This window comes from Megachile rotundata, chromosome 9, assembly GCF_050947335.1.
Source record: "Megachile rotundata isolate GNS110a chromosome 9, iyMegRotu1, whole genome shotgun sequence".
NCBI lineage: Eukaryota > Metazoa > Arthropoda > Insecta > Hymenoptera > Megachilidae > Megachile > Megachile rotundata.
This window is the reverse complement of record NC_134991.1, coordinates 15,766,656-15,785,800: the sequence shown is the minus strand read 5'-3', so window position 1 is coordinate 15,785,800 and position 19,145 is coordinate 15,766,656. Positions and strand designations below refer to the sequence as shown.

Here is a 19,145-nt window from a genome sequence, read left to right as displayed (position 1 = left end):
TAATTCTGCGCACTGTAATTTCACGCGCCAGTACTCCCATGCGCCGTAATTCCACGCGTCGTATTTCTACGCGCCGTAGTTCCACGCGTCGTAATTCCACGCGCCGTACTTCCATACGTCGAAATTCTACGCGTTGCTCTTCCACGCACCGTACCTCTACGCGTCCTAATTCCATGCGCCGTAATTCCACGCGCCGTACTTCCATACGTCGAAATTCTACGCGTTGCTCTTCCACGCACCGTACCTCTACGCGTCCTAATTCCATGCGCCAGTAATCCCATGCGCCATAATTTCACGCATCATATTTCTACGCGCCGTAATTCCACGCGCCGTAATTGCTCGCGTCGTATTTCTACGCGCCATACTTTCACGTCGCCGTATTTCCACTCATCATAATCTTGCTCCTTACAATTTTCAGCAATTGCTATACACCCTCTTCACAGTACAATAAACCTCTCACAAAGCTGAAGTTTCACTTAACCAAGTCACTAACGTACATTTCTCTTATATTTTCCAGGGCGCCCTCGGCATCTACATGTACCTGCAAGATGTCCAAAAGTCAGACGTGAGCAGTATCTCGTTCCTGCCGATTCTCGCTCTGGTCGTGTTCATCTCGACCTACAGCGTCGGTTCAGGTCCCGTTCCATGGTCCGTGATGGGTGAAATGTTCGCCTCCGACGTAAAATCGAAGGCTTCCGGTATCACGGTATTCGTCTGCTGGACGCTCTCCTTCTTCATCACGAAATTCTCCAAGAACTTGCAAAATGCGCTCGGTAACTACATGCTGTACTGGGTGTTCGGTGTGTTCTGTGTGATCAGCGTGCTGTTCACTGTGCTGGTGTTGCCCGAGACGAAGGGCAAGAATTTGCAACAGATCCAAGACGAGTTGAACGGCGTGAGCCCCTCGGTTCCCGAGTTTGGTGACTCGAGTAAGAAATGAAAACAGTATTACGGTACATGGGGATGAATAACCGTGCTCTTGGTCGTTCTTCTCGTCCCCGTGATACCCTGATCGAACCATTTGTTTCCTCCTTTTACAAGCGCGTTAATATACTGCCAAAGGCCGTGATCGCGGTTCTGGATCCTTACGGACGGACTAGAGACGAGTGGACATTAATTTAGGATCGTAGAAACGGGTCGGGTCGACAACGCTCACGATTTTTAGGTATACGTGTGTGTACATAGGCGGACGGGGGAAACTGAACAGTTTTGGACGAGTGTCTTTCGATACCGCAGTCTTATATTTTTTTTAAATTGCTCTTGATGACGGTTCTTGTAAATTGCTGTTGATGGACGGTTCATGTAAATTGTTATCGATGGATGGTTCATGAAAAAATTGTAGTTCATGGATGGTTCATGTAAATTGCAGTTCATGAAACAATTGTAGTTGACGGTTTATGTAAATTGTCTATTGATGTGTAAAATATTGGTTAAGTGTTTAGTAGGTCCCTGAAGTACTATCATCTACTTGGACTTAAAGTTTACATCACTAGAACAAACAGTTAGTAGGTAAAATAATTTACCATCCTCGTAAACTGCGCAACTATTAAACTTGACATTGAATAAAGAACTTATCTTCATATAAAGAACTACCTGCAAACAAGATGGCAACAGTAGAGCTACAGGCAAGTTATTCGCTGCAACTTTTACCACAGCTTTGAAACTGTCATGTCCAAACTGATTTGCTAACAATTTGAGCAGGTCTTTAGATGTATTTTGAACGACTCGCAAAGTTACACCGGTGGCTTTTGTGAATAAACACAGATTTGATCGACTTGGCGATATCGAATGACACTCGAAAACCTGTGATCTGTCCCGTTTCTGGTCACGTCCGCGCAATAATAGTTTCTAAATATATTTATTTCCCGACTTTTAGCCGTTCAACGCGTCGTTTCATATATATGTAAGTCTCATGCGATTCTTCGAATCCCTGCACGATAATTTAACGCGTTCGGTCCAGGTCCTCCAAGATGGCCGCCTCTTTGGAGTCGTTCGAAACAATATCTCAAACTTAAAACTTACTGTAAAACTAAGAACCTTAGTCTTTGGAGATTCAGATAAACTCATCACTCTCCATATTTTTATTTACAACCACACTGTACCCAAACCTATTCAAGACACGAACGCGTTAACGTCGTAAGTTTGATCAGACCCCGCGGAAAATGAAGATTAAGATCGATGATTCAGATTAAAGCGTCATCGGGCGTCCCCTCGCAAAATGGCGTTCGGAAATTCCGCGGGTCGATGGCTAGGTTGAAAACTGACGTTCTTCGAGAGCATGTTACTCGAATACTAAATAAAAAAGACCTAGACGACATTCCTATTTCACGTGCGAAGATGGATACCGATGTTCCTAAGCGATTCGAAGAGTTTCTTGACGTTCTTTGTGTTTCGGAAAAGCGGTGGAATTGATTAGACTAGTAGACGAGAAGCAATATTTTCTACATCCTCTAGAGTATCGTTGGAATTCACGTTACGGAATATTTTTTGGAATTCCAGTATTCTACGATTCGTTCGGTGTATTCGAACGAGACAGGGGAATCGACGATGGATCAATTTTTAGTCGATTAGAAACACCGTAGTATTTTTTGTTAAGAACGTTTCCTTATCACCTTAGTGTCAGTGTATAATTTTAGGTTTAGTCGATGATTTTAAGCATAATTCAACTTCTATTTGGAGTATTGTTTTTAGACATTGCGCGTGTACTATCACTTTTTTGTTCAGCGACTGTACTTACCTAACTCAGCTACGTACCAAAGATCCTAACCTACCCGTTAACCCTTTGCGAACCTTCGAGTCAGGAATAAGAAGGCAAGGAATAAAAATCAAGTACATAAACATTAGTACTCGTGTTTAAATATTGAAATTGTTTGCATATTTAATATGAAAAAACTGACACCTCAGAGAATATTTAGAAATATTCACAGTAGTGAAAATTATAGAAATGATTTGATTCGCAAAGGGTTAAGAAACTTCTTTTTGGATCAACACGCGCACAAGAATTTTTACAGCAACACTTGTATCTTATTTACATTATTTTGTAACTTTAAAGGATGTGCCAAACGCGTTGTTAAGATTGCACGAGTGTTAGCGGAATGACGAAAGACATATCAATTAACCGAGCGTTTTCAACGACATATCTTCGAAGCACAAACTTATCGTAAGTTAAATACAATTAGAAAATTACTTCGTAAACGCGTTAATTACCGCAGCGAGTCGCACGACAAAAACTAGTTTTATGCCAATTGTTCTTCCCTTTTATATACGTAAATAAATGACAGTTACCGTTAATACGATATCAAAATACGATCTATTTCTGCGCGAGCAAAAAATCAGGAGCAAAAAGAACTACGCTGGTAAAGTGATTAACGATCAAACTTGATTGCATGCATATTCATGAAACATGAAGAGAGTCGAGACTGCAGGATATCAAGGATAGAATTTTTGTTCGATGAAAAATACTGTAAACTTCCTGCCGGTGCAGCCCTTTTTTAGGAAATTGTTGCATTCATTATGCAACGACGTTTTGTTCGTGTACGCAATCTCGAGATTGCAGCTGCGCGATTGTAAAATCGATCGTTCTTTTCCTTCGTTCGAGAGCAATAAAATTTTCAGAGACTTGAAAATACTGCGGCACTCAAGGAAATCGTGTTCGACTGCACGACTACAGTCTACCAAATGTGAAGTACTTTTTTACGTTTCGTGCTGTAATTTTTTTAATCGCGGTGCACCTCAAATTTAAATATTCGTATGCAAATTCAAACTGGATAAATGGCGAATTTGAAGTATATTTATCTCTAAATGTAGAATAATGCATTGAATATTACAGAGATGTCAAAGTTAATTTCAGTCAAAGTAGATAAATAAAAAATTTGGAATATTCTTCAGATATTTTCTCAAAGTTAATTTCAGTCAAAGTAAAAATAAAAAATTTGGAATATTCTTCAGATATTTCCTCAGATTCTGACCTAAATTTTAACTCAACAACCCAAATTTTAATCTACATTTAGAGTTTGTACAAATTTTAAATATACAGCACGAAACGTGAAAAAAGAATTGAAAAAAATACAGCGCACATTAGTCGAAGCACAATGAAATTTTAACGATAATGATTTCTACACGCGATTGCGAGATAGGTTTTATAATAAGGAACGGTGAGAAATGTTTTGTACGAAGTAACGAGAGAGTGTGATATACGTATCAATCTAATCAGGGTACAAATCGGTTGTTTGGGAAGATTTTAATCGACGATGCTCCAGAGATATATATCTATATTTTCCATACGAATCGTCATCCGACGCGACTGTACATATTAATATTATATACGCGTTACTACATAGTATAAGTACGATAAATACTTTTGTACACACTTGTTATGGCTAAATAAATTATAACTTTGAAGTATTATGCACGAAGATGGACTTTTTTCTGTCGAACTGAACCTATTCTTCCCACCTATTTCGTTTTTTTTTATAACCCCTGTCTCATAGAGATATTAGGTAAATTGTTCGGTAGCACGCTTAAATAACCGCAGACAAAATAACCGCGACAAAATAACCGACGACAAAATAACCGAATGACAAAATAACCGTGTTGGTTAGGTTAAGTTAGGTAATAAATATGTTGGTTGAATATAATTAATATGTGATGTTATAGTGTTGAACGATTATTTTGTTATTCGGTTATTTTGTCGTTCGGTTGAACTGTTACGCAGCCAATTGTTCGAACGAGTTGAGTGAAGCAAAAATGTTCTGCAGTCTGAAATTCGAGGTGAAATATACAATCGACGAATGAAAAGAAAGAAAATCAACTTCAGTTCGAGCGCACACGTGTTATCGGTCGATTTCATGAATTTTGTAGAGCTCGCAAAGTATTTTTATTCAGTGATTACTTAAATACAATGGCTAAACGCAGACACGAAAAGGATTCCGAAATGGTAAAAGTAATTTAGAAAAAAATTAATTCCTGAGCAATTATTCATTGGATATCTAGGACGAAGAGGACACGAGGTTACAAGAGGAGCTCCTTCAGCTCGTCGACGTGTTAATAGTAATTGCATTTAATCTCCGCGCAATTTCTTCATTTGCATAACCTTTAATTCCCATATCAATATTCAAGGGAAACGACGAGACCAAGATGCTAGTATCCTTATGCCAATTAAGATTGCTGATGCAAACGGCGACCACCTCGATGACCTCCGTACCGAAACCGCTCAAGTATTTAAAAAACTCGTACGAGCCGTTGAAGCAGGCTTACAGCAGGATCGAAAGCGCGGACGTGAAAAGACAACTCGCCGAAGTGGTGAGCGTGTTGTCGCTGGCGGCTGCGCCTCCAGGGTGCAAGGAATGCTTGGAATATTGTATCAAAGGGGGCGTGAGGAACCCTGGGGAATGGGGTCACGAGTATGTACGGCAATTGGAAAATGAAATCGTGGACGAGTGGACTAACGCTCCCGTGAAAGACGAGGAGCGTGTAAGGTATAGCGAATCTCTTTGCTGTACAGCGAGACATTATGTGTATAATAGCGAGATCGTAACTTGAGGTCGTAGATCAGAGACAATTTAAAGTTCATTAAATGGGAAAATTTATTGAAATGGTCAAATTATTTTTGTGACTGGAAACTGACTTCTGGAGTCAGTTTCGTATATTCTGATTTCAGAAACACTACCTTATTGTTCATGTTTAGAAATTAAGAAATTGTTGAATTGTTCTTAGGAATCAGCTAACGTCTTTAGTGAAATGCATAGTGAAATTCGACATGAAGCACAACGCGGAGATACCAGGATGCGACTTGTGCTTAGAAATCGATCAGTTAAGCTTCCTCGACGATTGTTTAGACTCCACGAATTTTGAGAGGGTCTGTCGCTATTTGGAAGGCTGTGCGATGTATAGGTGAATTTCATTAACCTTGTCGGTTGTTTCACCCATTCTTCAGTATACTCAGTTAATTATAAATATCAATGACTCTTATAATTGATGCAAAATGAGACTATTAAAATGTACAGCGAGGACACTGAGAAAAGGCAGATACTTCAAGTGGCGGTCAACTACTATTTGAGATTCAAGCAGTACTGCAAGGCGATGCTGATCGCTATGCAACTAGGGGATTCGAACCTTGTGCATCAGTGTCTTACTACCTGTCCTGATAATCTCACTAGGAAACAGCTGGCGTATATACTCGTCAGACAACGGGTATTGTACTCAGTTAATGTCTTGTCATTTAACATAAAACATTAACTGAAACTATTGAATATCAAAAATTACATCAAACACTGTGGCCTGAGTAATAATATCTAACCTAATAACTAAATCTTTACTAAATCTCTAACACCGACCTGTTCAGCTCGAACATATTAAAGATGTTTCCTATGAAACAGACCTAAGTTAGTGAAATAAAATTTGAAAAAATACTTCAGGATAGTCCTCTGAAAAAAGAATACCAAGGCGAGGATGCAGCAGAGATAGAGACCATCCTAAGCAACAGTCACGTGATCAGTCACTTCCACCTCCTCGCGAGAGAACTCGACATCCTCGAACCTAAACATCCTGACGATATCTACAAAACCTGGTTGGAGTCAAGCAACACGCTCAGACAGACCGAACACGATTCTGCCAGAGCGAATTTAGCTTCCAGCTTCGTTTCTGGCTTTGTACATGCTGGGTTCGGGCAGGATAAACTAATGGCGAACGCGGCGGACTCTTGGGTTTATAAGAACAAGGTTTTAAATGCAAATCTGAAAGAATCTAAATTCTTTGAGAATCTGATTCTTTAAGAATTTGATTGCGCGTAGAATTGGGGCGCGTGGGAGTACAATGCGTAGAAATACGGCGCGTGGAGGTACGGTGCGTGGAAGTGCGACGCGTAGAAGTTTGGTACGTAGAAATATGGAGCGTGGAATTACGGCGCGTGGAATTACCGACGCGTGTAGATAGGACGCGTATAGGTACGGTGCGTGGAAGTGCAACGCGTAGAATTTCGGCACGTAGAAATATGGCGCGTGGAATTACAACGCGTAGAGGTACGGTGCGTGGAAGTGCAACACGTAGAATTTCGGCGCGTGGAATTACGACGCGTGGAATTACCGACGCGTGGAGATACGACGCGTAGAGGTACGATGCGTGGAAGTGCAACGCGTAGAATTTTGTCACGTAGAAATATGGCGCGTGGAATTACGGCGCGTGGAGATACGACGCGTAGAGGTATGGTGCGTGGAAGTGCAATGCGTAGAATCTCGGCGCGTGGAATTACCGACGCGTGGAGATACGACGCGTAGAAGTGCAACGCGTAGAATTTCGGCACGTAGAAATATGGCGCGTGGAATTACCGACGCGTAGAGGTATGGTGCGTGGAAGTGCAATGCGTAGAATCTCGGCGCGTGAAATTAGGGCGCGTGGAAATACGACGCATAGAGGTATGGTGCGTGGAAGTACAATGCGTAGAATCTCGGCGCGTGAAATTACGGCGCGTAGGAGTAAATCTAAAAGAATCTGATTCTTCACGAATTTGATTCTCGAAAGAGAAATAATCTTAAATTTGGTTACAGGATCGTGGAATGCTATCGGCTACTGCCTCCCTAGGTTTAATACATATGTGGGATGTGGACGGTGGTTTGGTACCGATTGACAAGTGAACATCATCTTCTTCTTTTTGAAATATAAAGGTTGCAATGTGCAATGTGATATTTGTTTTCTAGATACCTGTATACGAACGATGATTTTATTAAATCAGGAGCCTTGCTCGCTATTGGGTTGGTCAATTGCGGGGTTCGAAACGAATGTGATCCCGCACTGGCTCTTCTGAGCGATTACGTGCCTTCCGATAACGCGACGTTAAAAATTGGGGCTGTTCTAGGACTGGGCTTGGCTTACGCCGGGTCACAGAGGTCCGATGTCACTGAACTCTTAACTGGAGTTCTATCAGATAAGACAAGTATGATGTTTAAGAAGTCCAAGGAAATTCTCGACTCAATTTCAAATTATATCAATAACCCTCTACCAGGTACCATGGAAACCGTGTCGCTCGGTGCGATCGCAATAGGATTGGTAAACGTAGGTTCAGCCGATGCCGATGTCTCCTCGATACTTCTCCAAAAGCTTCTAGAGCTAACTCCTCAAGAGCTGTCCAGTACTTACTCCAGGTTGGTCAAATACCTTTACACGTAAGCCTGAGTTCAACGCCTGCTTCCACAGATTTCTGCCTCTATCATTGGGCATGGTATACATGGGCTGCAGAGACATCATAGAGGCCCCTTCCGCTGCCCTCCAAGTTCTACCTGAACCCTACAAGCTACCCTCGCAAACTATACTACAGGTGACATCTACAGTCTTATCGCGAATCAAATAAAGCTGTAATCGTTTTCAGGTGTGTGCGTACGCTGGGACAGGTGATGTGTTGATCGTGCAGGAGTTGCTGCGGATTTGTTCGGAACCAGTGAACGGTGAACACGCATCAGAAACGTCCATTCACTCTTCAGGCACCAGCTGCTGCGACCCGCGTTCTCGAAATGCAGAATCGCCTGAGAAAAAAACGAAGAAGTCAGAAGAGAAGTTAGAAGGATCCAAGTGTGTCTCTTAAATGAACGATTCATTTCGTGATTCATACTCATGAAGTTGTTACTGATTTTGTGTATTAGGGAAATCGGATCGACTCAGGCTATAGCCACTTTGGGTGTTGCGGCTGTTGGTCTGGGAGAGGGGAAGGAAGACTCGAGGATTTTTGGTCAAGTTTGTCACTTTTTATACCACAAGCTATGTTCATAAAATCAAGTTAAACATCTGTACAATCTTTGCTCTTCAAATTAATATATTTACAAGTTTACGATCTCCCTAAGAGGTTCAAAGTTTCAATATCATTTCCAGATCGGAAGATACGGTCCCATATCCGCAAGGAGGGCAATGCCACTCGCCCTAGGCTTGTCCTTCCTCTCAAACCCAGATCTAGCAGTTCTGGACGTTCTGAACAAATACAGTCACGACAACGACGCCGAAGTGACCAACAACGCGATCTTCGCTCTCGGTCTGGTCGGTGCTGGAACAAACAACGCTCGTCTTGCGACCATGCTGAGACAACTGGCTTGTTACCACGCGAAGAATCCCCTGCACCTGTTCCTCGTTCGAATATCCCAGGGTCTAGTGCATCTTGGAAAAGTAATTCAAGTTCAAGAACCCCAGATTAATTTGCTATTTATTATTCATCGTATTTAGGGAACGTTGTCCATATCTCCGTTGCGTTTCGCCTCCAAAGTCCTGGATCGAACCGCCTTGGCTGGACTGATGGTGGTCTTGGTCGCCTTTTTGGACAATCAGAACCTCATCCTGACGAGATCGCATTACTTGATGTATTGTTTGGCGCTGGCGATGGAACCTAGGTGGTTGGTCACCTTGGATGAAAATTTACAAGTACAGTTACTTGGTTCACTAAATTGAGTGGGGTCGTAAATTAATATGTTTGTAGTTTGAGGGTTGTAGACATTTGTTGGGTGAATAGAATGAGGGATACGATTAATATTATGCAAATTGGGAAGAATCTAAATTCTTCGAGAATCTGGTTCTTCAAGAATTTGATTGTGCGGGGATTTGCGGGGCGTGGGAGTACGATGCGTAGAATTAGGGCGCGTGGAATTAGGGCGCATGGGAGTACGATGCGTAGAATTAGGGCGCGTGGAAGTTCGATGCGTAGAATTAGGGCGCGTGGGAATACGACGCGTGGAATTACGGCGCGTGGGAGTTCGATGCGTAAAATTAGGGCGCGTGGGAATACGACGCGTGGAATTACGGCGCGTGGAATTACGGCGCGTGGGAGTTCGATGCGTAAAATTAGGGCGCGTGGGAATACGACGCGTGGAATTACGGCGCGTAGAATTAGGGCGCGTGGGAGTACGATGCGTAGAATTAGGGCGCGTGGGAATACGGCGCGTGGAATTACAGCGCGTGGAAATACGATGCGTAGAATTGGAGCGCGTGGAATTATGACGCGTGGATTTGCGGCGCGTGGGAGTACGGCGCGTGGAAATACGACGCGTAGAGGTACGACGCGTAAAATAATAACCGAGAGTATCACAGTCCCTGAATATAAAATGATGGTTTAGAGTCTGCCAGTGTCCGTGAGGGTTGGTCACGCCGTGGACATCGTGGGCAAGGCTGGAAATCCTAAGTGCATCTCCGGAGGATACGTTCACACGACTCCAACGTTGCTTTCCTACGGAGAAAGAGCGGAACTCGCCTTGGACGAATACGAAGCGTTATCCAACGTGTTAGAAGGCTTCATCATTCTTCGAGAGAAGACCGCTTCGTAAAATCAGTGACGGTGGAGGAATCTGATACCGAAACTGGGGTAAATGACCTTTATTTCGCGAGAAGAAACATAAAAAACTTGAAACCAAATACACTATAGTTTCTTCCAGTTTTGTAATAAAATAGAGGCAAAATTCTCGACGAGAATTTGTAACTTCGCAGCTTTGACAAGAATCGATTCGAACGAAACTTTCGCTTGATAAAAACGAGGCGCGAACGATCAGCGTTTTGTATAGGTTTGCATTTATTTAACTTCAGAGACTAGCGGAAGCAATGTGCTCTATACAACGGAAACATACATTGGTTCGCATTGCACGGAAACAGGTAGAGACAACGGTGCACCATGATCTGACAGTGTCACGGTTTATCGTAAATAAAATACAGCTCAACCCTTTGACTGCGTAGACGTTAATTAAGATACAAGTGGTTGCTTCGAACATTTTATAAATTTGTATGTACCAAAAACTTGTTGACCGAGCCAAAGGGTTAAGTGAAAAAATCAAACAGGAAGAAAAGAAATAAAAGGAACAAGCAAGATACAGAAATAAACGTGAGAAACGTAGGGAACATAAAAATAATCCCGAACGAGCGATTACAAGAAATTCTTGTTCACCGTGTACATTTATTCGCTAATGTTAAAACTCTGCAAATTAAAGATAAATATTGCAGTTTATTGATTTCGATAATGTGTACAAAAGCGGACCACAAGGAAACGAGCAACGATTATTTATCGTGGATAAGAACTGTGTGTCCTTTCTTTCTTTATTCTCGCCACGCATAAACGTCTGTGCATATCAGTTTCTGCCTGTTCGTCAACAGGTTCGCAATTACACAAGATCATGGAGCACGTTCCTGTATTCTCGTTAACGTAACCACGAGAAATTCTCCAAGAAATTGCACGGACGCGTGTGTCGGATGCTCTTGCAAAGAGAAACTATCAACGACTTTTCTCGTGTTAAAAAAAATGTCCGCCGACATTTACATATTATAGGCACATGACTTAGGGTAAGTGGCGAAGTGTAGAGTGAAACACGCGTTTCTCGACTCGTTCTTTTTTTCCGGTTTTCTAATTTTTTCGTATCGAGTTACGTTTCGGGAAGCTTAACACCTTGACGGTCGCCTATTTCGTGAAATAACTTTCTGTAGCTTAGATCGTTACACGCTTAACTTCTTCAAGGATCGACACGTTTACCTTTTTATTTGATTCGTTAAATGATCTCGTGTGTGGACATTCTTACGTATAATTAAAATAAGTATGATTACGTAATATAATTAGATTTCTATCTTAAAAGAAAATCATCCCTGAAGAGGTTAAGATTGAGGCATTCTATGGAAATATCTTGGGTTCCCAAAATATTCTTACACCTGGAAGCCTCAAAGTGTAACGGTGTATAATGATAGATAAATGAAAATAAGGTGGATGGTAGCGGCTGTCAAAGTGTTAACATCAGTTCGATTAGATCCAACTGTCCTATTCCAATGTACGCACGCTTCGCAAATATTTAGCTTGCCGTCTGACGTACTCGCGCGAAATAGAACAATTACAATAGTCTATTCGCAAATATTTTGATTGAAGCACAGATATGATTCGTGTAATCTCGCCCGCACCGCAGAGCGTTTTTCATGTATTCGATACAAGTCAGAAATCGTTAAGACATGTCTTATATATTATAATTTAACAACAGACACATTGTCTGTTAACGAGCATTAAAATTGATAAATATCGATGACGCATGCATTGACCACGTCACTCGGCAAGCTGGTCTTTCTTTCTACTTATATCATAAATTTCTCATGTTCCTTATAGTAAAATATAATAATAATAATAATATAATATAATCATAATAATAATAATAGTTAAAACTTAAATCATAATAATGATAGCTCCTATGATAGTAGCGCTTTCGTGTTTTATAACCCTTTGCAAATAGTATGTGTGTCTTGTGGTTCAAGCGAATTCTCAAAATTGTATATACGTATGTTTCTTTTATATATCTCGCTTCTTTTTGCTGCTGCTTGTTTCATCCACCGTAACATTCTCTTTCGCCTTATTTACAACAACGTACGTGCAATACGAGTATTACCATATGTCCTCTATTATTTGCCCTTGAATTTCGTTATTATTGCTCCCTCTAGCGTGCTCCATGTCGACATAAGCTCTAAGACACGACGAACATCCGTTGTAAATGGTCAAGTTTCTAACCTGGCTGATACAGTCGAGAGCATTCTAAGCTTCCCCTAGGGAAAATGGCGAAAGAGGGTATAGCGAATTACCGAGCATGGTACTCTTCCCTCAAAAAAATGGCGACGAGGAAGAACTCGCCTAGAAATTCTCAAACTTCTTTCAAAATTCCTCCAAGTGTTCAACTCTCTAAATTGTCACCGTCTCAAACCTTTGACATATAAATTACCAAATTCATTAATGGAACCTTCCTCTACATCGACATTTTCCCAAAGGAAGATCACCATCGGAACAGCTACTCTCCTAAAACGCTACCCATCTACCGTTTTCTTTTCCCTTCATGGTCACGAAATTACACGCTAGACACGGGAGTAGAATTCTCTGAAACCGTTCTCTAAAACGGTTACCCATAGGATTCATACATATACATATGTATCTTCTCTTTAACTCTACCTTCTCGAAACATTTTTCATTAAACAACGATAACGTATAGACTCTATCGTCGATCCGAAATGTTCCTCCGCCCCTAATCATCGACCTGTCTTTCGAGTCTCGTCTGCCCATCGCGGTAACGGATAAACACAATTATGAACAGCAAAGATTCTCCCGTAAGAAGCACCGAAGTCACAGGGTAATAATTAAATCGAGGATCAAAAGTGTCAAGCTGCCTGTGGATTCGTTGCTGAGAGAAGAAAATTGACGACGAATGGCAGTGCTCATCTGTGTGTGTATACGTGTTGTCGTTTGTGTGTACGTGTGTGATGATGTGTATACGTGTCATCGAAGATTCCCCGTGAATCATTGAACGTCAGTGACCGAGGACGATCGTCCCGATGATATTGTTCGCGTTTGAAAACCGCCATGTATCGTCGGCTCTTTGAACACGTGTTCCCTTTTTCATGATATACCTACCACGCTGAAGGAATGTACACTCTATAGCACGGTAACACAGTCGCGACACGATCAAGGTAATATATAAGTAGAACGCGTAATATGCTGCTGGTTAAAACAGTCGGGCACGTCTTTTGATTTCGTTACGACGCCACTGTGGTAGTCTGTAGAACTCGGCACGGGTACACTGGAGAACTGCCTCGAATTCCGCGTCGGAAAGATGCCGCTGGAACAGATTGCGAATGTAATTGTTTGATAATCGTTTATTAGCAATTATTAGACGAACTGTTTATTAGCTGAACTCACTTCGAGATTGCAACGATCCACATCGGCTGGCAGCCTGTAGTTAGTGATGACAAGTAAGTGATAGGGATAGAGTTTGGGTGGTTCGGATGGCGCTGTGCCCATGTCCGGTAACGATCTTCTTACGTGATGGCCCCCGTGACTCCCGACTACCGAACCTAGGCCACCTGTATACGTGGTGGACGATGGCAGCATCCCACCATCATTCTGCAGCACCGATTCAAACGTTAACTTTATTATAACACTAGCCACTTGCCTGGTGATGAGCAGTAGCGGTGCACTTGAAAAGTGTCTCGCACAATTCTTGAATATTCTCAGAGACTCAGACAACTTGTAAATTTACTTGAATCCACTGGTAGCGAACATGTACGAAAAAGAAGAAATGACAAACTGTGCGAGAACTCTTTATCGTTGTGTAGATGGAATCGTCGCTCGTTACAAAACCCAGTTTTGCAGCAACAAAAGAATCAATGGAACACCGCGTTTATTAATGGCGGGTTACGCAAACAGGTTGAACCGTCACCGGCGTCCCGTTTGCTCGTATTCAACGGTGATCAATGTGAGACAGAACTACAGCTAGACTGAAAGACGCGCCATTAGGACTAACTCGTCGTTGCATGCCAAAAGGGCATAGCCTTTGAAAATGCGGGAACTCAGAAATTTTATCGCGCGGCCATAAACATTCGACTGTCATACGAAACTAGCACTAGATCCGTTAATTTTGTCTCTGATCGAAAATGAGAATGATAGCGCAATCTCATGCCCGTCTAATTCAGTTTAGACATAGTTCCGTGTTCATTAAGTATGCACAGTTATGCGACAGATGCAGAACTTCGATGCAGAATGTTATGCAGTCAAATCATGTGAACACCGCGGTACATGTCAGTTTCGATGACGTTATTCGAAACACAGAGCGATTTACACGTATCGATCGTACGGTAAGAGACTCGCATCGTGTTATCGTAGCGACAACGAGAAAATAAAAGTGGCGTTAAGTCGTGTCGATGGTCGAACAAAATCAAAAATAAGCCTCGCGTCGGATCGTCGTCGGTGTACGCGAACAGAAAAAATATCAAAGTTTCTCGCCAAAATAAATCAAATATGCAAACTTCAAATACCAAGGCAACTAATAAAAAAATATTAAAAAGATGCAAAAATGAAAAAAATGAGTAAAATAATCGTAGCAAATGTACAGCATACATGCGCAAATCAATGTACAAGTATGTACAATTTTACATCGCAACAGCGAGACTATGACGTTAATTATGTACAAATTTTGATCGATCGATATACAGGGTGGGTCAACTTCGTTATTTGTAGACATAGAAAAGGTTCATTTATTATAGTTTGCGAATAATACAAATAGCGAAGGCAAGATAAAGTTAGACTCATCCTGTACAATGGGTCAAAGTCGTTCGATTCTACGTATAACTCGATTACTAGGATTAACGCGTTCATGATAATGCTGGTTAAATAATTCAAATGCAAAACAAGCTACAAACCATGCTAATTCGCCGGGAGTAGTATGGGGCTGTGGTACATACCAATGCCCGTCGATCCACATCCGTGATGCTGCCTGTTGATACTAAAATTTGGGGAAAAAATGGGAAAGAAAACCATGTCAAACCATGTTGCACAAACCATTTCGATAATGTTAAGTTACAATCGTTCTGTTGATCGACCGATCGTGTTCCACTCTGTCTAAAAAGAGAAACATCGCATAACAGCATTACAAAAATGATTCGATGGATAAAATAAATGAAACGGGATGGAGGAACACGATCGATTCGATTCGTGTGTCGATAAGCGTAATTGTTTCCGATGATTATATTGTACATATGACCTGAGTTCTAAGCTACACGATGTGTCTGAGCGAACAAAAATTTGTAATATCATAAAAGAACCAAAAAAGAAAAAAAAGAAAGATAAAATCATGTTACTGGCGAGAAAGGTGATACTGTCACTTGGGCACACTAGAAATCCGCTGGTTAACGATCAAACGTATTATGCAATCTAACGATCGTACCACCGTCGATTCTTCAATAAACAGGCTTTCATGTTAAATAAAAAAAGAACAGTGACAGTGTACGATATAGCAAGGATGCATTAGTAAAGCATGCTCAGATATTACGAAGCTGTATTATAACCGAAAATAAGTTATCGAGATATCAGAATGAAATTGTCTCTCGTGCTGACGGTACATTTCGTTGTAACATGGTTTTAAAGTAGGAAGACCATGTGTCTGTAACGCCTCTACTCGTGAATAATTAAAAGGAAAATACGTTAAAATAAAATAGTAAACTGAAGCATGTACATGTAATATAGTTCGAGAGTACCGTACGAAACAGAGACAGAGAGATAGAGAGAGAATGAGAACGACAATAGAGAACCGTGTGTGATCGGTTTCTTTTTTTCTTTTTTCTTTCTCTGGGGTTTACTCACTATCTGATTTGCCAGACGAGAAATCAGTGCTGTGCGTCTTGTCTCCCATCCCACTGAACGAATAATCACCCTAGACGACAGAAAAGCGTACATCTTAGAAACGACCTGCACCTTCGGTGATCGGCTCGGTTACGAGCCTACGGTATGCACGGTCGAGGGCATCTTGGGCTTTTCCTGGGGAAAATGGCGACGTAGGACGAGAGGAGAACTTAGTGTTTCAAATATTCGAGTTTATAAATCCTTGAATTTCTATAGTACTTAATTTCTAAATTTCCAAGCTTGGTTTTCTAAATCACCAAATTCTCAAGCGTTCAAATTACAATCTTGAATTTCTATAGTACTTAATTTCGAAATTTCCAAGCTTGGTTTTCTAAATCACCGAATTCTCAAGCGTTCAAATTACAAAATTGTGAAGTTCCCGCATCTCCTAATTTCTCACATTCCTAAACTTGTATTTCCCAATCTCTCACATTTACAAATCTCTAAACTCCCAATCTTCCAAAAGTCCGAATTACCAAATGTTCAAATTGCAGAGATAGCGTAGAGATAATCCTTATGATCCTTAGGACCCCTCTTTTCCTGAGTCGCCATAATCCGCAGGGAGGTCCGCCGCGCCCGACACTGTACATAATTGTAAATACAAAAGTGTATCATAAATTTCTACAGCATTTTCTTGATAATCAGCAATAACGGTGCAAAAGATTTTGGTCGTCGTTTTGTGACGCGGTGCAAGACTTACAGGGAGAGCAGATACAGAACCGCCGGTCGAGGAGAAGGTGTGACTTCGCGGTGCCAGACCGTACCCTGGCTTCGGGATGTGCCGAAGGGAGCTCACAACTGGTTTCAAATAGTCAATCGACAAGATATTACTGATTAGTTTCAACGAGAAATCATCGAGATCGTTCATTCCCATACGAATGCCCAACGTTCGCCAAAACTAGTGGGTTCTTCAAATATTTTGTATACCAAAAGGTGGTTTTCAATTTGAAAAAAAAAAGGTCGATCTTTTGCTACGGACATCCTACCTTTTTTTAGCGTGAATTATCGTGATGATTCTTTCTAGCTAAGATCGTTTATAAAAAAAAGAAAAAAAGAAAAGAAAAATTTGCTACTGTGCGACGATATACCCTTGTTCGGGTCTACGGGTTTTTTCAAACTGCATCCCCGCGGCAAGAAGAGGGTGGAACGTACCCGATATTCAAGGTGCACAAGCATTATTTCTCGTGAAGTTGTGCAGAGAACGGCGCGTGTAACGAAGACCAACGGTACAAAAAAAATAATAAATAAAATCCGTATTTAGAGGGTGATACCCATGCAATTACCTCTTCAACTATTCGTCTGGAACTTATTGCATTTCGGAGATCGTAGGTGAAGGCTTTTCCAACATTCAAAAATGACCTTGTCTCTTAAACACTTGATTTAGGTACCGACCTTGTGGTAATCGATCCAGTAACATTGTATTCTAACACACTTTTATAAAAGCAGAGTCTTCATTTCGGAAGTGCCTTCACCTGGATCAGACTAGTATAAAATACTCGAAACGCAATAAGTTCGAAGCAAATAATTTGAAAGACAATTGCATGAATAGTTAAACTGAAACACCCTGTACATGTACGAAGAAGCCAGCACCTGTGCGTGTAAGTACAATAAAACGTTTACTCTTGAATAAGCTAGAGAGAACAAAAAGCATGCCTCCCGTGAAGACAAGTCAACAACGAATCATCATTTCGTTGATCATTTTTGTCTGCTCTTGAGAAAGTCTCGTGTTCGAATTTCAGGCCGAAATGAAATTCGTGCGAATCGAATTACATACGAATTTTGACTTGAGATCAGCGGTAGGTGGAACTGGAAAGTTCTCGGACTCACCGAATGATAGTGCCTAGCGGCGTTTGGAAGAGTGAAGGCGCGTTGAGTACCAACGGGTGGATAGTTTCTGGGAGCCGGGGAACGTGCCGATGACCTCCCAACTGCCGCCCCACGCAAACACAACACAAACACAAAAACACAAAAATAGAGACACGATGATACAAGGTCGCGAATGTGAGGCAGATACCTATCCTTTTACTTTTAACGACTCAACATTGGAAGATACGTGTTTGGAAAAATAAAAAGAATAAATAAAAATCAATCTACTGTTACGATATTTCTCGGATAAGCGTTACAAGATGTACAGTGCTGATCATGCGACGTAAGCTGATGCGGTACGCTTGGATGCAACGTAGGGAAGAGAAGGCTATTTCTTGGGAGAATCTAAGATCTCAAGACCTAGGGAAGTATGGGATCCAAGTTTAAAGACCAGTAGGAGTCTAAGGACTTAGAAGCCTAGAAACTAAAGAATGTTAGAGATTAGGACCTACAAGAGGGTCCAGAATTATGAGGAGTCCAGGAATAATCAAGTTAAAAGAACCTAAGATAGGAAGTTGAGAATCTAATCTAAGTATTCCTCTTTAACTAAGAGAGGCTACATTGCACCCAAGTGTACGCGAACGTAACGAAATTATCACATCCGCTGCCACCGTCAAAGTATTATCGACAGAAAATGTATCATCCCATATATCAGCTGTCTAACGTGTCGACAGCGGGACGATTAGTCACATCGCGTGAGAGGTTGATCAAAGAACACTATTAGGAAACCTTGATCGAACGTTAATAAAAGAGACCAAGTCGATGACACACGGCACGTGGCAGCGAACGTGTTAAATATTCCTCCGGTAATTTACGATTATCTTCCAACATTGTGGTAAAGAGACATTCCAAAAAGTACAGATGAGAGAGAATATATGAATATCGGAGCGATGTGTGTTCGTGTGTGATGAACAAGTTGCCAAGAGTGAAGTCAGAATGAAATACCATGCCAGAGATTCTAACAGCTGTCTAAATGACGAACGACCACGAATGAAATGATAATGGGAATTGAATCGATTAGGCTACTCGAGAGGATGGAACTTTCACGCACGCTGTTATATCCGGTACTCGTATGGCCAGAGATAAAATCGAAAGATAAAGAAGAGGCAAGCACATCGAAGGTATATAT

General features: G+C 41.4%; 3 protein-coding genes and 1 long non-coding RNA gene across 20 annotated transcripts in view; 2 read left to right on the top strand and 2 right to left on the bottom strand.

Moving 5' to 3' along the window:
* Window positions 1-4,415, top strand: part of LOC100883250 (facilitated trehalose transporter Tret1-2 homolog) — a 45,973-nt gene extending 41,558 nt beyond the window's left edge. For both annotated transcript variants that reach the window (XM_012286277.2, XM_003703760.3), the window contains exon 7: window positions 518-4,415. In XM_012286277.2, the coding sequence (XP_012141667.2) occupies window positions 518-940 (423 nt within the window). In that variant the 3' untranslated portion in view covers window positions 941-4,415. The remainder of the gene's footprint in view (window positions 1-517) is intronic.
* On the bottom strand, window positions 3,690-8,692 carry LOC143265157 (uncharacterized). The gene is made up of 2 exons (XR_013039354.1): window positions 8,603-8,692; window positions 3,690-8,516 (listed from the first exon to the last, which is right to left on the bottom strand). It is a non-coding gene; the product is annotated as an uncharacterized LOC143265157 (long non-coding RNA).
* LOC100883362 (26S proteasome non-ATPase regulatory subunit 2) lies at window positions 4,812-11,318 on the top strand. Of its 2 annotated transcripts, XM_003703761.3 has the most exons (15): window positions 4,812-4,936; window positions 4,993-5,049; window positions 5,119-5,477; window positions 5,716-5,892; window positions 6,006-6,192; window positions 6,417-6,719; window positions 7,545-7,627; window positions 7,695-7,930; window positions 8,000-8,138; window positions 8,191-8,311; window positions 8,363-8,562; window positions 8,634-8,724; window positions 8,860-9,147; window positions 9,205-9,399; window positions 10,089-11,318. In XM_003703761.3, the coding sequence occupies exons 1-15, from the start codon at window positions 4,901-4,903 to the stop codon at window positions 10,293-10,295; spliced, it is 2,679 nt and encodes an 892-aa protein (XP_003703809.2). In that variant the 5' UTR covers window positions 4,812-4,900; the 3' UTR covers window positions 10,296-11,318. The 2 variants fall into 2 exon arrangements, with proteins under 2 accessions (XP_003703809.2, XP_076391732.1); XM_076535617.1 differs by having other exon boundaries at window positions 7,695-8,138.
* The window catches only part of Unc-115a (actin binding LIM protein Uncoordinated 115a), a 41,094-nt gene continuing 32,892 nt past the window's right edge, over window positions 10,944-19,145 (bottom strand). For 4 of the 15 annotated variants that reach the window (XM_012286288.2, XM_012286284.2, XM_076535618.1 and 1 more), the window contains 5 exons: window positions 17,978-18,078; window positions 16,112-16,181; window positions 15,172-15,254; window positions 13,673-13,876; window positions 10,944-13,592 (listed from right to left, as the gene is read on the bottom strand). In XM_012286288.2, coding sequence (XP_012141678.1) covers window positions 13,479-13,592; window positions 13,673-13,876; window positions 15,172-15,254; window positions 16,112-16,181; window positions 17,978-18,078 — 572 coding nt within the window. In that variant the 3' untranslated portion in view covers window positions 10,944-13,478. Of the gene's footprint in view, window positions 13,593-13,672; window positions 13,877-15,171; window positions 15,255-16,111; window positions 16,182-16,626; window positions 16,733-16,850; window positions 16,949-17,977; window positions 18,079-19,145 lie in introns of those variants that run through there. The other 11 variants (XM_076535621.1, XM_076535629.1, XM_076535620.1 and 8 more) reach the window with 10 other exon arrangements.

What these genes read in the sequence shown, in the direction of transcription:
- LOC100883362 (XM_076535617.1), top strand. Translation starts at nt 4,901, where the DNA reads ATGGCTAAACGCAGACACGAAAAGGATTCCGAAATG. An exon ending in ACGAAAAGGATTCCGAAATG is followed by an intron (nt 4,937 to 4,992) that starts GTAAAAGTAATT and finishes TTGGATATCTAG; the next exon opens with GACGAAGAGGACACGAGGTT. An exon ending in GTCTAGTGCATCTTGGAAAA is followed by an intron (nt 9,148 to 9,204) that starts GTAATTCAAGTT and finishes CATCGTATTTAG; the next exon opens with GGAACGTTGTCCATATCTCC.